The sequence below is a fragment of the Triturus cristatus genome, chromosome 1_2 (genome assembly GCF_964204655.1).
Source record: "Triturus cristatus chromosome 1_2, aTriCri1.1, whole genome shotgun sequence".
Taxonomy (NCBI): Eukaryota; Metazoa; Chordata; class Amphibia; order Caudata; family Salamandridae; genus Triturus; species Triturus cristatus.
The window spans coordinates 664,429,280-664,446,324 of NC_140580.1; the positions used below are offsets into that span (position 1 = coordinate 664,429,280).

Below are 17,045 nucleotides of genomic sequence, written 5' to 3' on the forward strand. Positions count from 1 at the left end.
TTATTTTGTTCAAAGCAAACACAAGGAGATGGTGGACGGAGCGCTGAACCTATTCAGACACTCACCCCCAGTCACAGATCTGGGTTGAATCCTTCATCATTCTTTAGCTCACTTCGCCACCTCAGTTCAAACCCACCTATATGCAAATCAGTCTTGACCCTGTGCCTCATGGGAACAGTCCAGCCCGAACTGCCAAACCAGGTCTTCACTGAAACAGAAACAAGCATCCTTTGTTTGCTATGTTTTCTTTTGTTAACAGGTTGTTGGGGAAGGTCATCAAGAGTACACATTTATTACAGCTTTGATGGAAATGTGATTTTGCTGATGTTGTAAGGGATATTGAGGTCCCATTGAAGAATGGCGATTGAGTAGTGTTTCATCATTGTATTAGAGTGATTGTTTCATTGATCGAGGAAGGTTGTATTATATAGAGGGAGCATTTGAGGATTTGGTAATTTACCTAATGGATACCCGAAGAATCTCAAATGAGTAAAAAGATGAAGAATCTCATATTTCACAATTATTATCGCTATGTCTCCTCCATTTATGTGGAGCATATCATTGTGAAGAAGAGTGTAACCCTCTGGTATTAGAAAGTCAAATGGTGGTACCGTGATGGGAAAAAAACAGGTTCCAATATAATGAATGGAAAATCTAGATTGTGAGATGTAATGCTGTCAGTAATATCACAAATGAGTGCTAATGCAGATCTCATGTTGAGTAACATGGATTCCTGATTGATGATCTCCGGTGGCATAGTTTGAAATAAACGCTACTTTTGGTTTGATTACGTTTTCAGGGTAGAGTCCTTTCCAGAATTTGTTGTCTAAAGGATGATTATTGAAGACCGTGAGAATTTAGGTAGGCACCACTTGAGTGAAACTAGAGGGTATTGGCCAGTGAAAGATAATGTCAAAAGCGGGCAGAATAAGTATGAGAAGGTATAAGGTATACCAAGTTGACCTTCTCTAGTTTACACCTGTTGACCCACACTTAGGCCCTGCAAATGAAACTAGTGGAGTGCCAAAGTGCCTTGTTGCAGACAAACCTGGCCTACCTCTACACAAGTAGCTTGAGGATTTTGGCGTCTGCATTGGGTTTTTAAGGCCATATGTGTGCTTGTGTACCATGCACTCGATATTTGAATCAATAGTTGTATATGGCTATGGATAAACCTGTGCACAAGCAGCCTACAGTTGGTCTGAGATACTATACCTGCACGGGAGGAATAGCCCTTGGGCATCAGAAAACTAGAAAACAAACGTGTGCATGGGAATGCTGTATTTTGCATTTGAGGGAAGATCTGTGCATGAGGAGGCCATAATGAAAATTCAAGAATATACCTGTGCTCGGGAGTTGATATTACACATTTGAGGCCCTGTATGTCCATGGAGAGCTTGCACTAGATACCTGTTCATGGAGACACTCCACTGAACATTCGGGCTATACCTGCAAATTGAAGGACTGTACTTCTCTGTCTGCATGTAGGGAGGCTGTTACTGGGTCTTTGAAAGCATACCTGTATATTTTGCAACTGTGCCAGGCATTAGTGTCTATGTCTACACATTAGAGGTCACTGGTCTACACCGGTCATGTGAAGTCTACCCCACCTGCCTGTGCACTGGGGGGGCTGCAGTAAACGTAAGTCTGTATTTGCACAAGGAAGGTTGTACTAGGATTGAGGATATACCTTCACATATATAGCTGCATCTCATCACGAGACTGTCATTGCATGTCTGGGTTGGTCCTGAGCATTTGAGGCTGTGCCTAGGAAGCTGAGAGCTTTTGTGTGTTTAATTCTGTGGTTTTGATTTTTGAATTTGAACTTTGGTTCAACGCTTTAAGCGATGCTGGGGCATATGATCAATTTTTCTGGGCATGGCTGTTATGCCTAGAAATAATGCAAGGCTGCCATTTGAGAGTGTAACTCGACATGTGATGGCTGCGCATTGGTATATGATGACTGTATCCCTGGCAGGCCTTATTGTTGCAACCCTGCAAAAAACGAAACGGCAACAGCGATTAAATATAAGTGCAGAATGATAACTCCATTGAAAATCCTTGCTCAGGCAGTTTCTACTGCATAAAGAGTGCATTGGAGGAGCGCTAGACTGAACGGTCTCCCAGAATAAGTGGTTTTTAAGGGCTTTGCAAAGGCAGAGAAGGGTGTTAATATGGCACGGGCCAGGAGGGGAGTGAGTCGCAGAGGTTGGGCCCTAGATACCTCGAAGAACTCCCACACAAACAAACTAGTTGAATGTGGGGATTATGCATAAAGTAGAGCAGCATGACCAGGGAGATCTGCCTGCCTGTAGTTTAAAGTTACTTCTACCTGCTTTTCTGACCCTTTCTATTTATTTTATCAATGTTGACGTAGTATTCTTTGCGGCTGATTTGATGTCACTTTCTTTTGATGTCATCAGACTTAAAGGTCATGTGACACCGCTTCCTGTGATGTCATTGTGGTTAAAGATAAATGATCTCTCTTCCTGTAGTATCAGTGGTCATCGAAGAGCAAAGAGTCTCCTTGCAAGAATGATCATTTCTTCCAAAGTGTGTTCTTTTCCCTTCATTGCCAAAACAACTTCTTCACGCACTGATCCCTTTAAGCCAGATCTCTTCCCATTAAAACAACCAATCAGAAACTGATCCTAAATTGCTTAATTGATTGCCACCCCAGCGCTGTTATCAGTTATGATATTAAACAATGCAGAGTCTCCATATCACACCTCTCAAACACATTTCATTAATTGCATTGATCAACATGAAACATGTTGGTAATTGCTGACATTACATGCAAACCAAGTACTTATGACCTTCACCTTATTTCTGGAACATTTTAAAACTTAGTGCACAAGCAACAAATCCATGTTTATGCCAGGTACCCCTTCTGCATCGAACATGTGCGGAGCATGACTAGTATAGCTGAAGACACCTACAGAAAAGCTATTGTGCGTTAGATAATTTGAAGATGTTATTGCTAACTTTGGGGCTTAAGCCATTAGAGCTGGGAGGCAAGTCCAGTTTAGGTGAGGCTGGTGTTCCTAAGTCCCTAGTTGCCCAGCCCAAACTTCAGTGGATTACAAAATGTCTGTACCGACATGATCTGGTCTTGGGCCCGTGACGCCTACTCAGTGAGTCTCTTATTGCTTAAAAACTAAAATAATTTTAACATCTTAATAAAGTGTGTATAAATAAGTAGGCAAAATGTAAAATAGAACATTTTAAAACGTTCTGTAAATGTCGAGGAATTTGAAATTGGAGACTAAAAATTCAGTTGGTGTCCTCAGGTTGATGCGTTGGAGCACTGCAAGTGCTTCAAACAGAATATAGTATGGAGAATGAGTGTCCTCAATTGAATTTAGAAAACCTCCACCCTCCCCATGAAAATAAAAATTTGGATGTTTTAATATTTGTTTGTAAATTAAATACATTATTTCATTATTTGTGATGAATGCTTATTTCCATATTTTTATGTATTGTTTTGCTGTTCAAATCAGCGAAATTGCTGAGGCCTGCGTCCCTAGATTTCAATAGCGACTTAGGGTGGTACCCGGATTCCAAGAATGATTCAGTGGGGTCCCCCGGATTCCTGTAAAGATTAAGTGGGGGTTCACAGAAGTCAAAAGGTTAAGAACCACTGCAGGAAAGCAAGCACAGCTTTCATAGTTATAGGGAGCATGGAACTCCAAAACCATTAGTTTAGAAAGAGGTGTCTTACTGTATTAAACAGATGCTTCCGGCTAATCTAAGACTATATTCTAGTTCAGTTAGAAGTGGATGTAATAAATGTTGTCTCTCTTTTCAGATCTCCCCTTTCCCCTATGATCTGGTAAAGAAGGAGGTAGAGAAATACCCTGAAGCAGATCTGGTGTGGTGCCAGGAAGAACACAAGAACATGGGATACTATGACTACATCAAGCCTCGCTTCCTCGCCCTTGTCAACCACACTCGCCCCATATGGTATTACACCGTCGAGCGATTGGTATTTGGGGAGGGCGGGAACAGAATATAAATGTTAAAAACAAAGGTCAAGTGCCACTTTTGTAACATAGGGGGAATGAGTCTTTGAACATGTGAGATTTGTGTACCTAGGTTTCATAGACTTCTCCTGAGTATTCACTGGCAGTTCAACAGTATCCTGAATCACACACAATGACACTGAACAATGAAAACTTTTATTTTGGGACCACTGAAAGACAGGGTTTTTTGGGGGGTTGTGTGCATGGAAATATAATCTGGGACAAAAAGGTTAAGAAGGAGCCATAGAAAAAAACATTGCCAAGTATAATTCGCTAAACGAGTCCTTTTTATTGCATGTTGTCTAACTAAACCTTGGCATGCCTATGAATATACGAGGCCACAGTTTATCTCAAATAGTAATTCAATTAGTTGTTTACATGTACTATTAGACTTCTGGAAAAGACTGAGTATACATTTTGAGAGTGTCTGTGTCTGATAGCTTCCTTATCTATCTCCTATTCGAGTTTTCTTTCTCCCTGACCTGCTAGGTTCGCCATAAAATACTCCATTTTATTTCTTGTGGTGTATTCTTTTTATAGGATAAATGTTTGTTTCTGGTACATCATATAGGTCGGTCTGATGATGTGCATTTGTTGGTGCAATTGGAGAAAACATTAAAGCCAATGAATGTTGCAGAGACGTTCATTGGCTGCAAACACAAGCCTCCAGAAAGACATTATTATATTCCAAAGAGAATAAACAAAAGTATTGACAATTCTATAATGTTCATAGGCACAAAGAGGAGACGAGATTTAATAGAAATCACATCTAGCAGTTTCAAGTGTTAAGGATGTATAGAACTCCTGATGCTGGAATGACTATAATGTGTAGTAGACATTGTTTTATTTTTAGCAGCTGATATTACGTTATTTTGCCCCACAATGGTTATGTATTTATTGCGTTGTAAAAGAAGGACCAGATTTTAAAAGTTCTATGTGTTCTTACAGATTGGGGAAAGTGTCCTTTTGGTATTGTGAGGATGCTTATTTTCTGAAGCTTTTTTAAGTCTCCGCTACAGACATTAGATCATAAGATGTATTAGAAACATATTTAGATATTGGATATATTGGAAACAATAGATCTGTTGGTAGACCCATTGTTTCCTCTACATAATATTTTTAATGTGGGTTTTTGGTCAGCCCCTTACTCATGAGCGGATGGCTTTGTTGTCTCTCTTAGGTTTTTGCCCTCAATCACACAGCGTTCCTCCCTAATCGTGTTTTCCCCCCCTAGGTCATCTCTATCTCACAGTGTTCAGATTGGATAACTCAAAGGGATTCTTTAAAAAAAAAAGAAAAAATTGCACTTAGCACTGCATAGGAGCGCCTTGTGCTTCCTTGGTCTCTCCCCTGCTTGATCTTGTGCCACCCACCTTTCTTACCCGCAAACCTTTTTACTCCTCGCCCCTGCTCCTTGATGCTTCCCTATCCCACTTTCCATCCTGCTTTCAGGTTTCAATATTATTTTCTTTTTTTATGAGGGTGTTTATTAGCTAAACCAGATTATACCCAGATCAGTTGACTGGGGGTGAGTGCTTGCAATGTTCAACACTCCGTCCATCATTTCCTTTGGCTTTTGCTTTGTTCGCCATAAGTTGGCAGGGTATGCTCAGACGTGAGTCCCTTGCTCACTTTGCCACTGGATTCAAGCAAGCCTGGCTGAAGATGGCTGAAATGCCAGAAACCGGTCATAGGAAGCTTGTTTCCGGTCCAGGGAAGACATGGCTTGGCAGTTCGGGCTGGACTGTTCCCATGAGGCACAGGGTCAGACTGATTTGCATATGGCCATGTCTGATCTGGGGTGGCAGAGTGGGCTAAAGAATGGTGATGGATTAAACCCAGATCAGTTGACTGGGGGTGAGTGCTTGCAATGTTCAACACTCCGTCCATCATTTCCTTTGGCTTTTGCTTTGTTCGCCAAAAGTTGGCAGGGTATGCTCAGACGTGAGTCCCGTGTTCACTTTGCCACTGGATTCAAGCAAGCCTGGTTGAAGATGGCTGAAATGCCAGAAACCGGTCCTAGGAAGCTTGTTTCCGGTCCAGGGAAGACATGGCTTGGCAGTTCGGGCTGGACTGTTCCCATGAGGCACAGGGTCAGACTGATTTGCATATGGCCATGTCTGAACTGGGGTGGCAGAGTGGGCTAAAGAATGGTGATGGATTAAACCCAGATCAGTTGACTGGGGGTGAGTGCTTGCAATGTTCAACACTCCGTCCAGCATTTCCTTTGGCTTTTGCTTTGTTCGCCATAAGTTGGCAGGGTATGCTCAGACGTGAGTCCCTTGCTCACTTTGCCACTGGATTCAAGCAAGCCTGGCTGAAGACGGCTGAAATGTCAGAAACCGGTCCTAGGAAGCTTGTTTCCGGTCCAGGGAAGACATGGCTTGGCAGTTCGGGCTGGACTGTTCCCATGAGGCACAGGGTCAGACTGATTTGCATATGGCCATGTCTGAACTGGGGTGGCAGAGTGGGCTAAAGAATGGTGATGGATTAAACCCAGATCAGTTGACTGGGGGTGAGTGCTTGCAATGTTCAACACTCCGTCCATCATTTCCTTTGGCTTTTGGTGTTTATTAGCTGCAAATTACCACCGGGTCACTCTCTTCCTGCTTTTGTGCTTGCATGCACTTTGCTTTCGCTTTTTTCTGCTTTTTATTTTTATTATTTTTGATTGACTGTTCCCATATGGGCATCCCTCATGTTACAGCTGTAAATTAAACATATCTGCCATGCATCGTGACATATGTGTGCTACACATCAAAACATGTACATGAGCCATGACTTTTTCCCGCGTAACTGTACCTGTCTTGGAATGGGGTTCTTTGATAGAAAACCCATTACAAATTTGCCAGACATGCGTTCCCATGCATATGCATGTGCCATGACCCTTTGGTTTGCATGCAGCTAATAGAAACACACTGGTAAAGCAAGACATAATGACTTTGCCTTTGTTTGTTTTAATTGTGGCTAGTAGTATGAATGAGAATTTATGGGTAGAGTTTAGACATTGGACTAGAGCAATAATGTGTCTTTCTGACCATGTGAACATCAAGCATTTTTTCTTATTGCTGCTGTCAGCTTGCTTACTGGGTTATGTGCAGCTTTTGTAATATGGGAGTTGTTCCTCCTGCCTTCCTGCTGACAAATTAGGATGGACTTTGCAAATCAAAATCCATGTCGCATGGAAAAGCCTGTGATTCGACATCTGTGTGCTCATTTTAGTGAGCCGATGCTGAATTGATCCTGTTTAGATATCCATCTGTTCATTCAGCTCTTTCACCTGCCCCAGTTTTTGAAATATTGGGCTGGTATTGTAAATTGAAATGCATTACTAATATGTGTATCAATGGAACAGCTTAGTTGTTATACAATGATTTAAGGATAACAACTTTTGCTGTTTCTAGGTTATCAGACAGCTTCTTATGTGACAACAAGGTGTTGAATTTTACCTTAGTTAGAGATGAGGCATTTATTGTTTTCCTAGCTGAGGACAGAATAGTGAATGGATAGACATTATATGACTGGATTTCAAACGTGTTACTGCCACATTGCCCACTGCTAACTGGTGAATCCTAATAAACTGCAGGTTTTGATTGCAAAGGTCTAACTAAATTATGTGACTTGGGAAATTCTTTGCCACTAAAATTTTCCCAAGTCACATCATTTAATTACACAGTTGCAATCAAAACCTGCAATTTATTCAAATTCTGGGTAGTTGTTCTTTGAATAATAGACTGTTTAGTGGATTTTTATTCGGTGACTGTGTATCCAATTGATACTCATTCTAATTAATTTTTATTTGCATAGAAAATGGTGGATTAATTCTCTAATGAAACAGGTTATTGTGGACATCTTAATGTTGAACACAAGCATACTGATTTTGAACTAAATTCCCATCATTAAAACTCTCTGACTGGAGATGCCACTGCTTTGCATGTTGGATTTAATAATGTTCCATCCCACTCACTTTTCCTTGTGTTCATTCAGGTATGTTGGTCGTGACCCAGCCGCTGCTCCTGCCACCGGCAACAAGAATACTCACAACCTAGAGCTGAAGAGACTACTCACCACATCCTTCAACCTTGAGTCATTCCATGGAAAGAAATTTTAGTATCCAGACCAAAGCACAACTTCAAGGCGCATAAACTTCAAGGCACATTATTTTCCCTTGCGAAATACATCTTAAAACGAGGCAACATTACAGTAGGGACTATCAGGCGATAGAAGACAGGGCCATTGGAGGAAATTGTTTTTGAATTAATGTAAGAAAGAAATGTTGGATTTTGTAGCACGCACTTTTTGTTATTCGTGTTTTGTGCAGATTTTGGGCAAGAATCCTTTTTTCCACTAGAATAATCTACACCTGGGGGTGTTGATAAATTTGGTTATTGAATCAGATTTAAATTGCAGTTTAGAAGTGCTGCGCCATGGAACTTCATTCATTAAATATATTATAGTAGCAGTGGAGACTCTTTCAGCAATTTACAACAAGTTTATTATGTATTTTGTTCAAAACTGTAGAATTTGAGTGTAACATTTCAATCGAATCAAATTCACAAAGTTCCTTAAATTTAAAGTGCAAGTCACCAAAGCGTCAAGGCCAGGATAAGCATTCCTTGTACATTCAGGGGTTCTTGAGGGACATAACATTTGTTGGTGCCTTGGTCCAATTCTTTTTCAAGACCTAAGTGATCGAGTTTTGAATTTGTATTCCTACTACACTGATTAAACCAACTACATTGGTAAACAAAGTCTGGTGATTAGTTCACCAACTCTAGAACGGCTGTTCCTCCTTTTCCCATTTTCCTTAAAACGTGATTGAAAGTTGCAATCCTCAGTCTGCCATATTGATGTTTTCTTTGCCAGTTTTTTGCTTTACAGCTGTCATTTACTCTTCCTTTGTTGGAAACATGTTCATGAAAAAGCAGCAGAGACTAGCTTTTGCTTTAATGACGCAAGTATTGCCTAATATTTGCAAAAGTAGGAATGGGACATTTTGAGTGTGACAATTCTGTATACTGTAGTTTTTTCTTTTCTTTTATTCTGTATTGGAGTTTTGAGTCGAAGCCACTTATATCTTTGTTTCCGTTCGAAACCTTTCAGAGTATGCTAAGACTATGGAAATAGAAAGCCGTGTATTAGTATTAAGGTCAGACTCCTTCATTGACATTATGATAATGCAGCATTTATTCTTTGAATCTGCCAGGTTGGGTGAGGCAGTTAGACAAGAAGTGGAGAAGGAAGCAAGGGAGAGATTAACTTATGTGGTGCAATATTGTATCATTAGACAATTTGCAAAAATGTGTAACTAAATGGCTTGCCTTGATGGAAGAAATCCAGTCTACACTTATCCTGTAGTCCGACTTCTTCTCTCCGGCTGTTGATGCATGTAAACGTTTGGCTAAAGAAAGAAAAGTATGTCTTCTTCTCGTAACATCTGACTCGGATCTGAGTTCCCTTTTAGGCCTGGCCAAACGCTCTGAAATAGTAACAGAATCTAGGGCCATTGTGCTTGGTCAGTTTGTTCCATCCTGCATCAGAATGCTTGCAGCAGTCAGTCAGCCAGCTATTGGAACATCCCTGTGGCCAACAAGAGTACTAGGGAATTGTTTCCGTTCATCAATTAAAAAAGAACACTTTGGAGGTCTTGAATGTTCAAGTCCTCCATCATCTTGCCACCCTTTACTCTACATGAAATCTCAAGCTCATTTAATTTCTCTGCTTGTGAAGAATAGATTTTCCTGCAGGGGGCTCACCAATTCCCAGTCACATAGCGCTGTTTCTTTTTTAACTCAATATTCTATGGCCAGCATGATTTTCTTAATCCCACTGATTCCCTCAAGCAGTGGTTGTGGACACAGTATCATTTTGAAGAATGCTTGTTCTGCCAGTTGTATTATTGAAAGTCTGCTCTTCATAGGTTGCGCTGACACGATCTGGGTTTTAACCACCCCATTTGCACTCGCTGCATATCTAATTGACTTTCAATTCGAACATCAAAGATTTAGTTTCCCAGCGGCTTCATAGCTGGCACTTCCATATCAGGGAAGAGCATTCGCAGTTAGAGAGTGTTTTGCACAAGAGATCACTCCATTGAATTGATAGCGCACATGTTGGGGGTCAGCCTAACACCAAGGACCTTGGTGTGAGTGTCTCCTGTCCTGCCGCAGGTGTGCCCCCAACGTGTTAAAACAGCTTAACACTAGCAATTGGCTTAAGGTTCATTCTCACTCTCTTTCTGCCATCTGTCCCTTTACCAATCACAGCAAGAGCACGTAGCTGGGTAATACTGAGAGAACTTGCTCCACACATAAGCAGACACTCTTCACCAGATAACGAGGGTCCATGGCGCACAGCCATCAGCATCTTGTAGCTTACCAGCTCAAACAGTAGAAAGCAAGAGAGATCAGTTCCCACAAAAGTACATAGTTTTTGAAGCCAACAAAGGGCAGTAGCAATAAAGCAGCCCCCAATGTTTGGTAGTGGAGACACACAAGCCTTGCTAGGTCAAATAAATGTTTGTGGGGGCTCTACCCCATTACACACTGAACTGAGTTTTGTACCCAGTGTTCCTGGCCTTTACTTATTCACACGACGATTGGCCATCTAGTCCCTGAGGAAGGGAAGAGTGCATGGTCGTGCATGGTCGCTTCAAGACTGTGTGTAGAGAATTAGTGGTTGACATGATGGCATGCTGTCCATCTGCGGCTTTCTCTCCGCTTGTTACACCTTTCTGTCCTGGATTGAAGTCATTTTTAGGCTCTCAAGGTGCCTCACATGAAAGACTCCACAAATCGTGAATCTCCGAGATTTTAAAGGATGCAGGCTCCTAGACTCCTTGCTGTTTTTATGACATGCTTCATTGCTTCTTCAATGGCTATATCCTACCAATACAAACAGTTATACATCACTTTGGACATAAAGCCAAACACGCCGGGGTATCTCACCTTCCAAGGTGTGAGCCTTCGCATGGAGCTAGATTCATGCATGGTCTGGAAATCTTTGTGCCCGTGGCCCAAGGATAAAGCCCTCCAAGACTTTCTGTGGCATTGACAGTGATTATGAAGCTCCTCTTAAAGATATTTATTTGATGAGCTGATTTACAAAAATGTCTCCCCAATTCACCATCATCAGACACCGATGCTGTCTGACTATCTGACTCCCTTCTGCCATGAAGTGTATGCACCGCTTGTACACAATGTACAGTCTTCTTCTGGCAACTCTGGACCCAGGACACTGACACACATTCTGATGAGGCAGTTGGGGAAGATTACTCAGCAAGATTCAGCACTTTCAGGCACTAATAGAAAATGTGATTATATGCCAAGACCAGAAAGAACTAAACACCATTTTAAAAAAACAGAAAAAACGTTCTTTTTCTACAAAGATATGTGTCTGGCAGCGAATCTGCCCAACAAGGCATAATACATGTATCATACCACACTAATAGTGGCCGTTTTAGATGTAACTGCAAAGGTATGGCGGGAACCTAGCGCACACAGGATTCTTGCTAGTAAATCTAATGCCATGCTCAAATCCTCCTCCAGTCAGTAACATACATTACTTGTCATCATCCGCCACAGTCCTCACTTTGAAAAATTACCTAAATGTGGCACCATCTTTCATTCAAAAAAGCACATATAATTTTCTCAGTGGCTACAGTCTGGTGAGGAGCAATAGTCTCCTTTCAATTAAAGCCGTAACCTCCGTTTTATTTAGTGAGTTAGTGGGAAGACTGGGCGATACTGTGTAATTGGCATTGTATTGTTTAGCTCGACCTAGGAGTATCTATACATGGCATCCAGAGGCTTATACTGCGAATAACAGTAAACATACAGGCCGCACTGAGATGCCCTACCTGGCCATCAAGGTTTTGACACAATACAGGATTAGGTCAGTGGCGGTCAAATCTTTCTGTGTGTTACACTTTGTGGTTAGGTGACGACCACTACTACTTGAGAAATGCATTTTATCCTCCTTTAAAAGATATTTCAGAAAAGCAAAGTGCACACCCTTGATGAAGGGTCTCAGTGCAATATATGATCTGAACATCTGTTACCCTATGCCAGAGAACACATTTTTTTACAGCAGTTTGTTAGCAAGACAGGTATTCATTGCTTTCTGCAAACTAGAAAATTAGATTCACTTTGATCAAAAGAGAATTCTAAACAATAGATGCCAGCAATTTAAAAAGAAAATTCCACCCCTTATGACTTACTTACCTTTTGGAACTGCAAGCAGAAATTTTGAGGCGGTTTGAGGGTACTGACGAGGGTGATATAGCTGAAAATATTTACCAAGGACAGATGGTCCAAAGAGAAGAAAATGTGGTGCAACAGGCAAAGATCCTTGAAATGGAATCTTTTCTTCCCTAATATCAAGGGGAATTGAAAGATCCGAACTGAAACAAAATCAGCTGTTTTAGGCCAAAAACCTTAAATGCAGAAGTGTTCTGAACGTGTTGTAACCAATGTAGAGATTAATTAGGAAGCTCAGGATAAAGTGAGCTGCATATATCATCATGCAAGTAGATGAACGCACTCTGTATCGTAATCTTATGAATAAAATATAAACATAAGAGAATCCCTTGACGGGAATGTAGGTAGCAAAAACAGGTTTTGGACACTGCAGATTTGATTCAATGTGGGCAACATTTGCTGGAGGGGGACTGCAGTCTAAAGTAGCCAGCAAGTGGTTGCCATACCAGGTGTTGTCCTTATCATGGATAAAGGGATTTTCCATTTATAGCAGTTCAGTTTAAGTCAATGTTGGTCCATTTACCAAGAGATGCTGTCTGATACACATGTGAAGGCTTCACAAGACACGTTTTTTCTCTTGTACGTGTATTCATCTATTACTGGGTATCATCTGCATACATGAACGAAAAACTCATTCTGTGTATGCTGATGAGCAATAGGAGACAGATAGAAACTGAAAATCAAAAGAGAGACCAGAATCCTGAGAGGGTCTCCCTCCGCCCCATGGGCCCTGTCTGAAGGATGAGGTGTAAGGGTCCACTTTGCTGGCCGACTAAAGCTGTCAGTAGATCTAATCCGAGCAGTATCCTGCCACCGCTAGTGTCCATTATCATGCATAGCTCTTTCTGTAAGGTAATCACTTCCCATTCTGTCTTTAGCCCTGGACGAAACACAACCAGGTAAGAATCCAAGAGGAAATGTGATTCTACAAAATGCTGTAGTTATTTCCCTGCATCCTGCTCACATAGTTTAGAGGCATATGGTCATAGGGAAACCCAACAAAAGTTTGCTTTGTTAATACAGTTGGAGATAAAATTCCTGCAAGCTTCCATCCAGTTCTTATTGTTTTGAAGTTGGTACCCAAGGCAAAGAGAAACTAAGGCTGCCAATTGATTGTGATAGTTCAACAGATTTTGGCTCTCAAATCTCTCGGAGCTTCAAGTAGGACCTCTCTTATTTTCCTCATGAGTGATTCTTTGGTCTCCAATTTCTGCTGGGAGGTGAGGTGTTACACCCTTTTTCTCAGTCTCTGAAGTATATGCTTAGTTCACTGGAAACTAACGGCATTTGAGTTGGCGCATTATAACACTGAAGTAATACGGTGGAACAGAGGCACCAATACATTAGTGAATGGCGTATGTCAAGCTACCCAAACATTAGAAAATATTAGCCTATGCCTTTGCACAGTTGGCTATGCCTTGATTTTTTGTTTCTATTCCAGTTTTATCCGACATCCAGTTTGAATAGTGCCGGTCCAGCACTATTTGGCATCTGTAGTACACTGTATTGTAGCATTTCTCCCTGCAGTAGCACGCTGTGGAAATACATTTTGATTAGATACTCATACTAACTCCCTCCCCTCTACACACCTCTGGTTTTGGTGACCCAATCTAATTTGGGATTTAAATGTTATAACACGTTTGGATCCTAAGTGCTGGAAGCAAATGGCTTTCAATTTTTTGTAAGGCTAGTGAAATGGAAGAGTGTTACTTTTAGTTAGATTGGTTTACTTTTCTAAGAAATGTTCCACGATCATTCTTTTTTTGTTGACTTTCCTCCGAGAATTTGATATGAATTATAAAAAATCCTTCCTAAATTCGTTTTTTTAAAACCCTTCTTTGTGTTTAGAGATGATACTCTTGATATCCAGAGGACTCCCAGGTTCTCTTGAGGCTGCACAACTCCTTCCAGATCATAAAATAAAATGTTTGTCCCTAATGGCGGCACTGCCTTTAGAAATGAGATTCCCAAAGATTTGTTTGCGTGTTGGAATCTTTTCATCTTTCAGTGCTGCAAAATATTTGAGGTGGGAGGATTTAATTATAGACACATTATCTATGCTCAGACAGCCAATGCCAGATTATCATGAGTTACTATTAAGCATCAGTTTCGTCTAGAGTCAAGACAGCCACTTTAGCTACTACTCCTTCTTTTTTGTAAACACTGTGGGGGTCAGTTAACATTTGGTGGAAGGCCATCCCTCTAGCCGTCCAGCCAGCCACCTGGTCATTAGGGTCCTTGAATCTGCCTCTCCCCAGCACAAGACCACAAGTTTTTCCTTGCGATCCTTGCCTTCGTGGCGGGGACCTCTGTAACAAAAGTGCATCTGCTGATGCAGCTGATTCACTTTGACACAACTTACAAGGCTACCCAGACCACTCGAAATGCATCTTAGCTTTTCAAAAAGAAACCTCCTAAGTTTGGGTTTATTTCTGAAAAGGAAAATGGCGGAACACAAGGGGGGTTTTCTCTCTGTTTGAGGGCCATTGTCTTTTTTCCCTTCACAGAACTACTGTTCCTTGTATGATGAATCCAGTCAGTGAAATATGTATTAGTAAAACCCCGAAATTTGTAGGACATCCTATTGCATGAAAGGTGGCAACCTTGTAGCGAACTGGTTGCCCCCTTTGACTGACTACTGGCAGGCCCTTTGATGGTTCTACATGAGCTCCCACTCTTTTAAAGGAGACAGGAGCTGCCACAAATTTGACAGAGGAATCCCTATTACCAGTTGTCCCATCCAAACTCTAAAAGACCCTTTATGTCATAGTCATTGGGTCGAGAGTAGATGTACAGTTTGACAAAGTTATACTGAAATTATATGTGGCCAATACATATATGGGGTTTTCACTTCACTACCTTCCCTCGTAGGTTTCTGTTCACTTGTTAACCTTACAATAAGTTTAGAGTAAGAGTGGCTGTGACGTAGGATAAGAACAAGTTATTGACTTTGAGCGAGTCTTGTTATCAATCACTCCCCATCGCGCCGTACTAGTCCTACAAGCTCTAGAAGTCCTTAGATATGTTTATTCGCATGAAGAGCAGGTAATATTTCCCAAGATTGTCTTGCAATGTGAATAATTTGCAAATGTAACACAGGGTTGAAGGCTCCATTGCAACTACCATTGTGCCTGTTAAATAGTTAGGTGATTGGTCATCTTCTGTTTCAGTCACCTTCAATAGTGTTATCATTTGACCTGTACCCCAGCCTGAGCTGAAAGTAAATCAAATGGGGCCCTGTCTGACGACACTGTTTCGGTCAGAGATAAAGTGTTACCACTTTTTTAAGAGCAAAAGTAATTGTAAATTCTACTTTTCACTCCAGGTTGTATTTAACGGTTTTACTTTTGAGGCAATGTTAGGTGAGTTTATTACCAATTCTGTTTTATTTTCTGTAACCATGGTAGAAAAGTTAGAAAAACAAAATGTGTCTATCCCAGTATTAACAAGTGGTATGAAATATTACTAAAATTTAAACCTCGAGGAAAGTGTGTTATCTAAGTTTAATAAAAAGCACAATGTACTTAATTGAAACCTGATAAGATTCCCTAGTGTGTTAATTTTATTCATATACTCAAATGAAAAACGTCTTTTGTTGGTGTGACTAACAATTTCTATGTAAAATGTTTTCAGATTCAGCTTTAGTGACTGTGAAGACATTTTAGTGAGAGGAAATGGTTTATTGATTTACCACTAATTCAGTGATGCTTTGTGCACGCACAGTACTGGCATAGACCATACATCACTGTTTTGCTACTATATTGAAGCAATATTTAGAAACTTTTGGTACATACCTCTCCAGACATATATTTTTCTTCGTATACTGAGATAACATCAGATTACCTTTTTTAAGTTTACCAGCAGGCGTGGGTTGTTAAACGTGTTCGTTTTGATGCTGTATCTTTACAAACATCAATAAAATTCAAGGAAAAGTGTTTCGGTGTAGTGATGAAGCCAAAACGTAGGTCCCTCTGCTCCAAGGTCTGTAATTTAGCTGTGAGATTGTATGTGAATAACTATTGTTTTGTTTAAAGCGTTGCAGGTTCTGAGTTCCCATGAGTGCCCACACTATGCCACCAGTATTTGTTCAAGAGCAGTAACAAAAGTTTGTTCTGATCCTGTCTTCTAAAGGCTAATCACACTCACAGGGCATTCTGTCAGAATGTTGTGGTACCCAAGAGCATAAAACAATAAAGCTGAGAGATGTTTTTTGATTTCTTTATGAGCGCATTTTTGACAGATGCTCCTTTGAGGATGTGCATTAGCATCACATCCACAGTGAAAATTGACATTTCTCTTGTTTCTGATTCCTCTGCCAGATCAGCATTCCAGGGAGGTGAATAAATGGGGAAATTCTGTATGATTAATTCACTTAACGTCATCCAGGGAAAGTAAAATAAAGTGCAACGGCGTGGTCACTGGAAGACTTTCCTCGGATGACTGAGAACCAAAGGAGTGCATGGAGATCACGCTACTGCATGTTAGAACACTGTAAGAAAGATGGGTCAGCATCATGCGCACACTTCCGGTGTATGGGTCAGGTTGAAGGTGGTTTGCTTCCTTGCTAAAATCTCATTTCCTTTCACCTTTTTTACCACGAGCACATGGGGGGCTTGAGTGAATGGCATTTAAAGGGGCACGAGGCAGCATGCTGTGGGAATACCACTTCCTCAAGGAAGAAGTCCCAACACAACAGCATCCACACTCAAAGTCCTGGATCTGTTTGGCGGGGTACCAGTCTGCTAAATCAGGCATACATTCTAGC

The 17,045-nt window shown here is 41.0% G+C and overlaps 1 protein-coding gene across 2 annotated transcripts in view; it reads left to right on the forward strand.

Annotated features, from left to right (window-relative positions):
• The window catches only part of OGDHL (oxoglutarate dehydrogenase L), a 713,311-nt gene extending 696,824 nt beyond the window's left edge, over positions 1-16,487 (forward strand). For both annotated transcript variants that reach the window (XM_085608435.1, XM_085608426.1), the window contains 2 exons: positions 3,809-3,963; positions 8,010-16,487. In XM_085608435.1, coding sequence (XP_085464561.1) covers positions 3,809-3,963; positions 8,010-8,133 — 279 coding nt within the window. In that variant the 3' untranslated portion in view covers positions 8,134-16,487. The remainder of the gene's footprint in view (positions 1-3,808; positions 3,964-8,009) is intronic.
• The last annotated feature ends 558 nt before the right edge of the window (positions 16,488-17,045 follow it).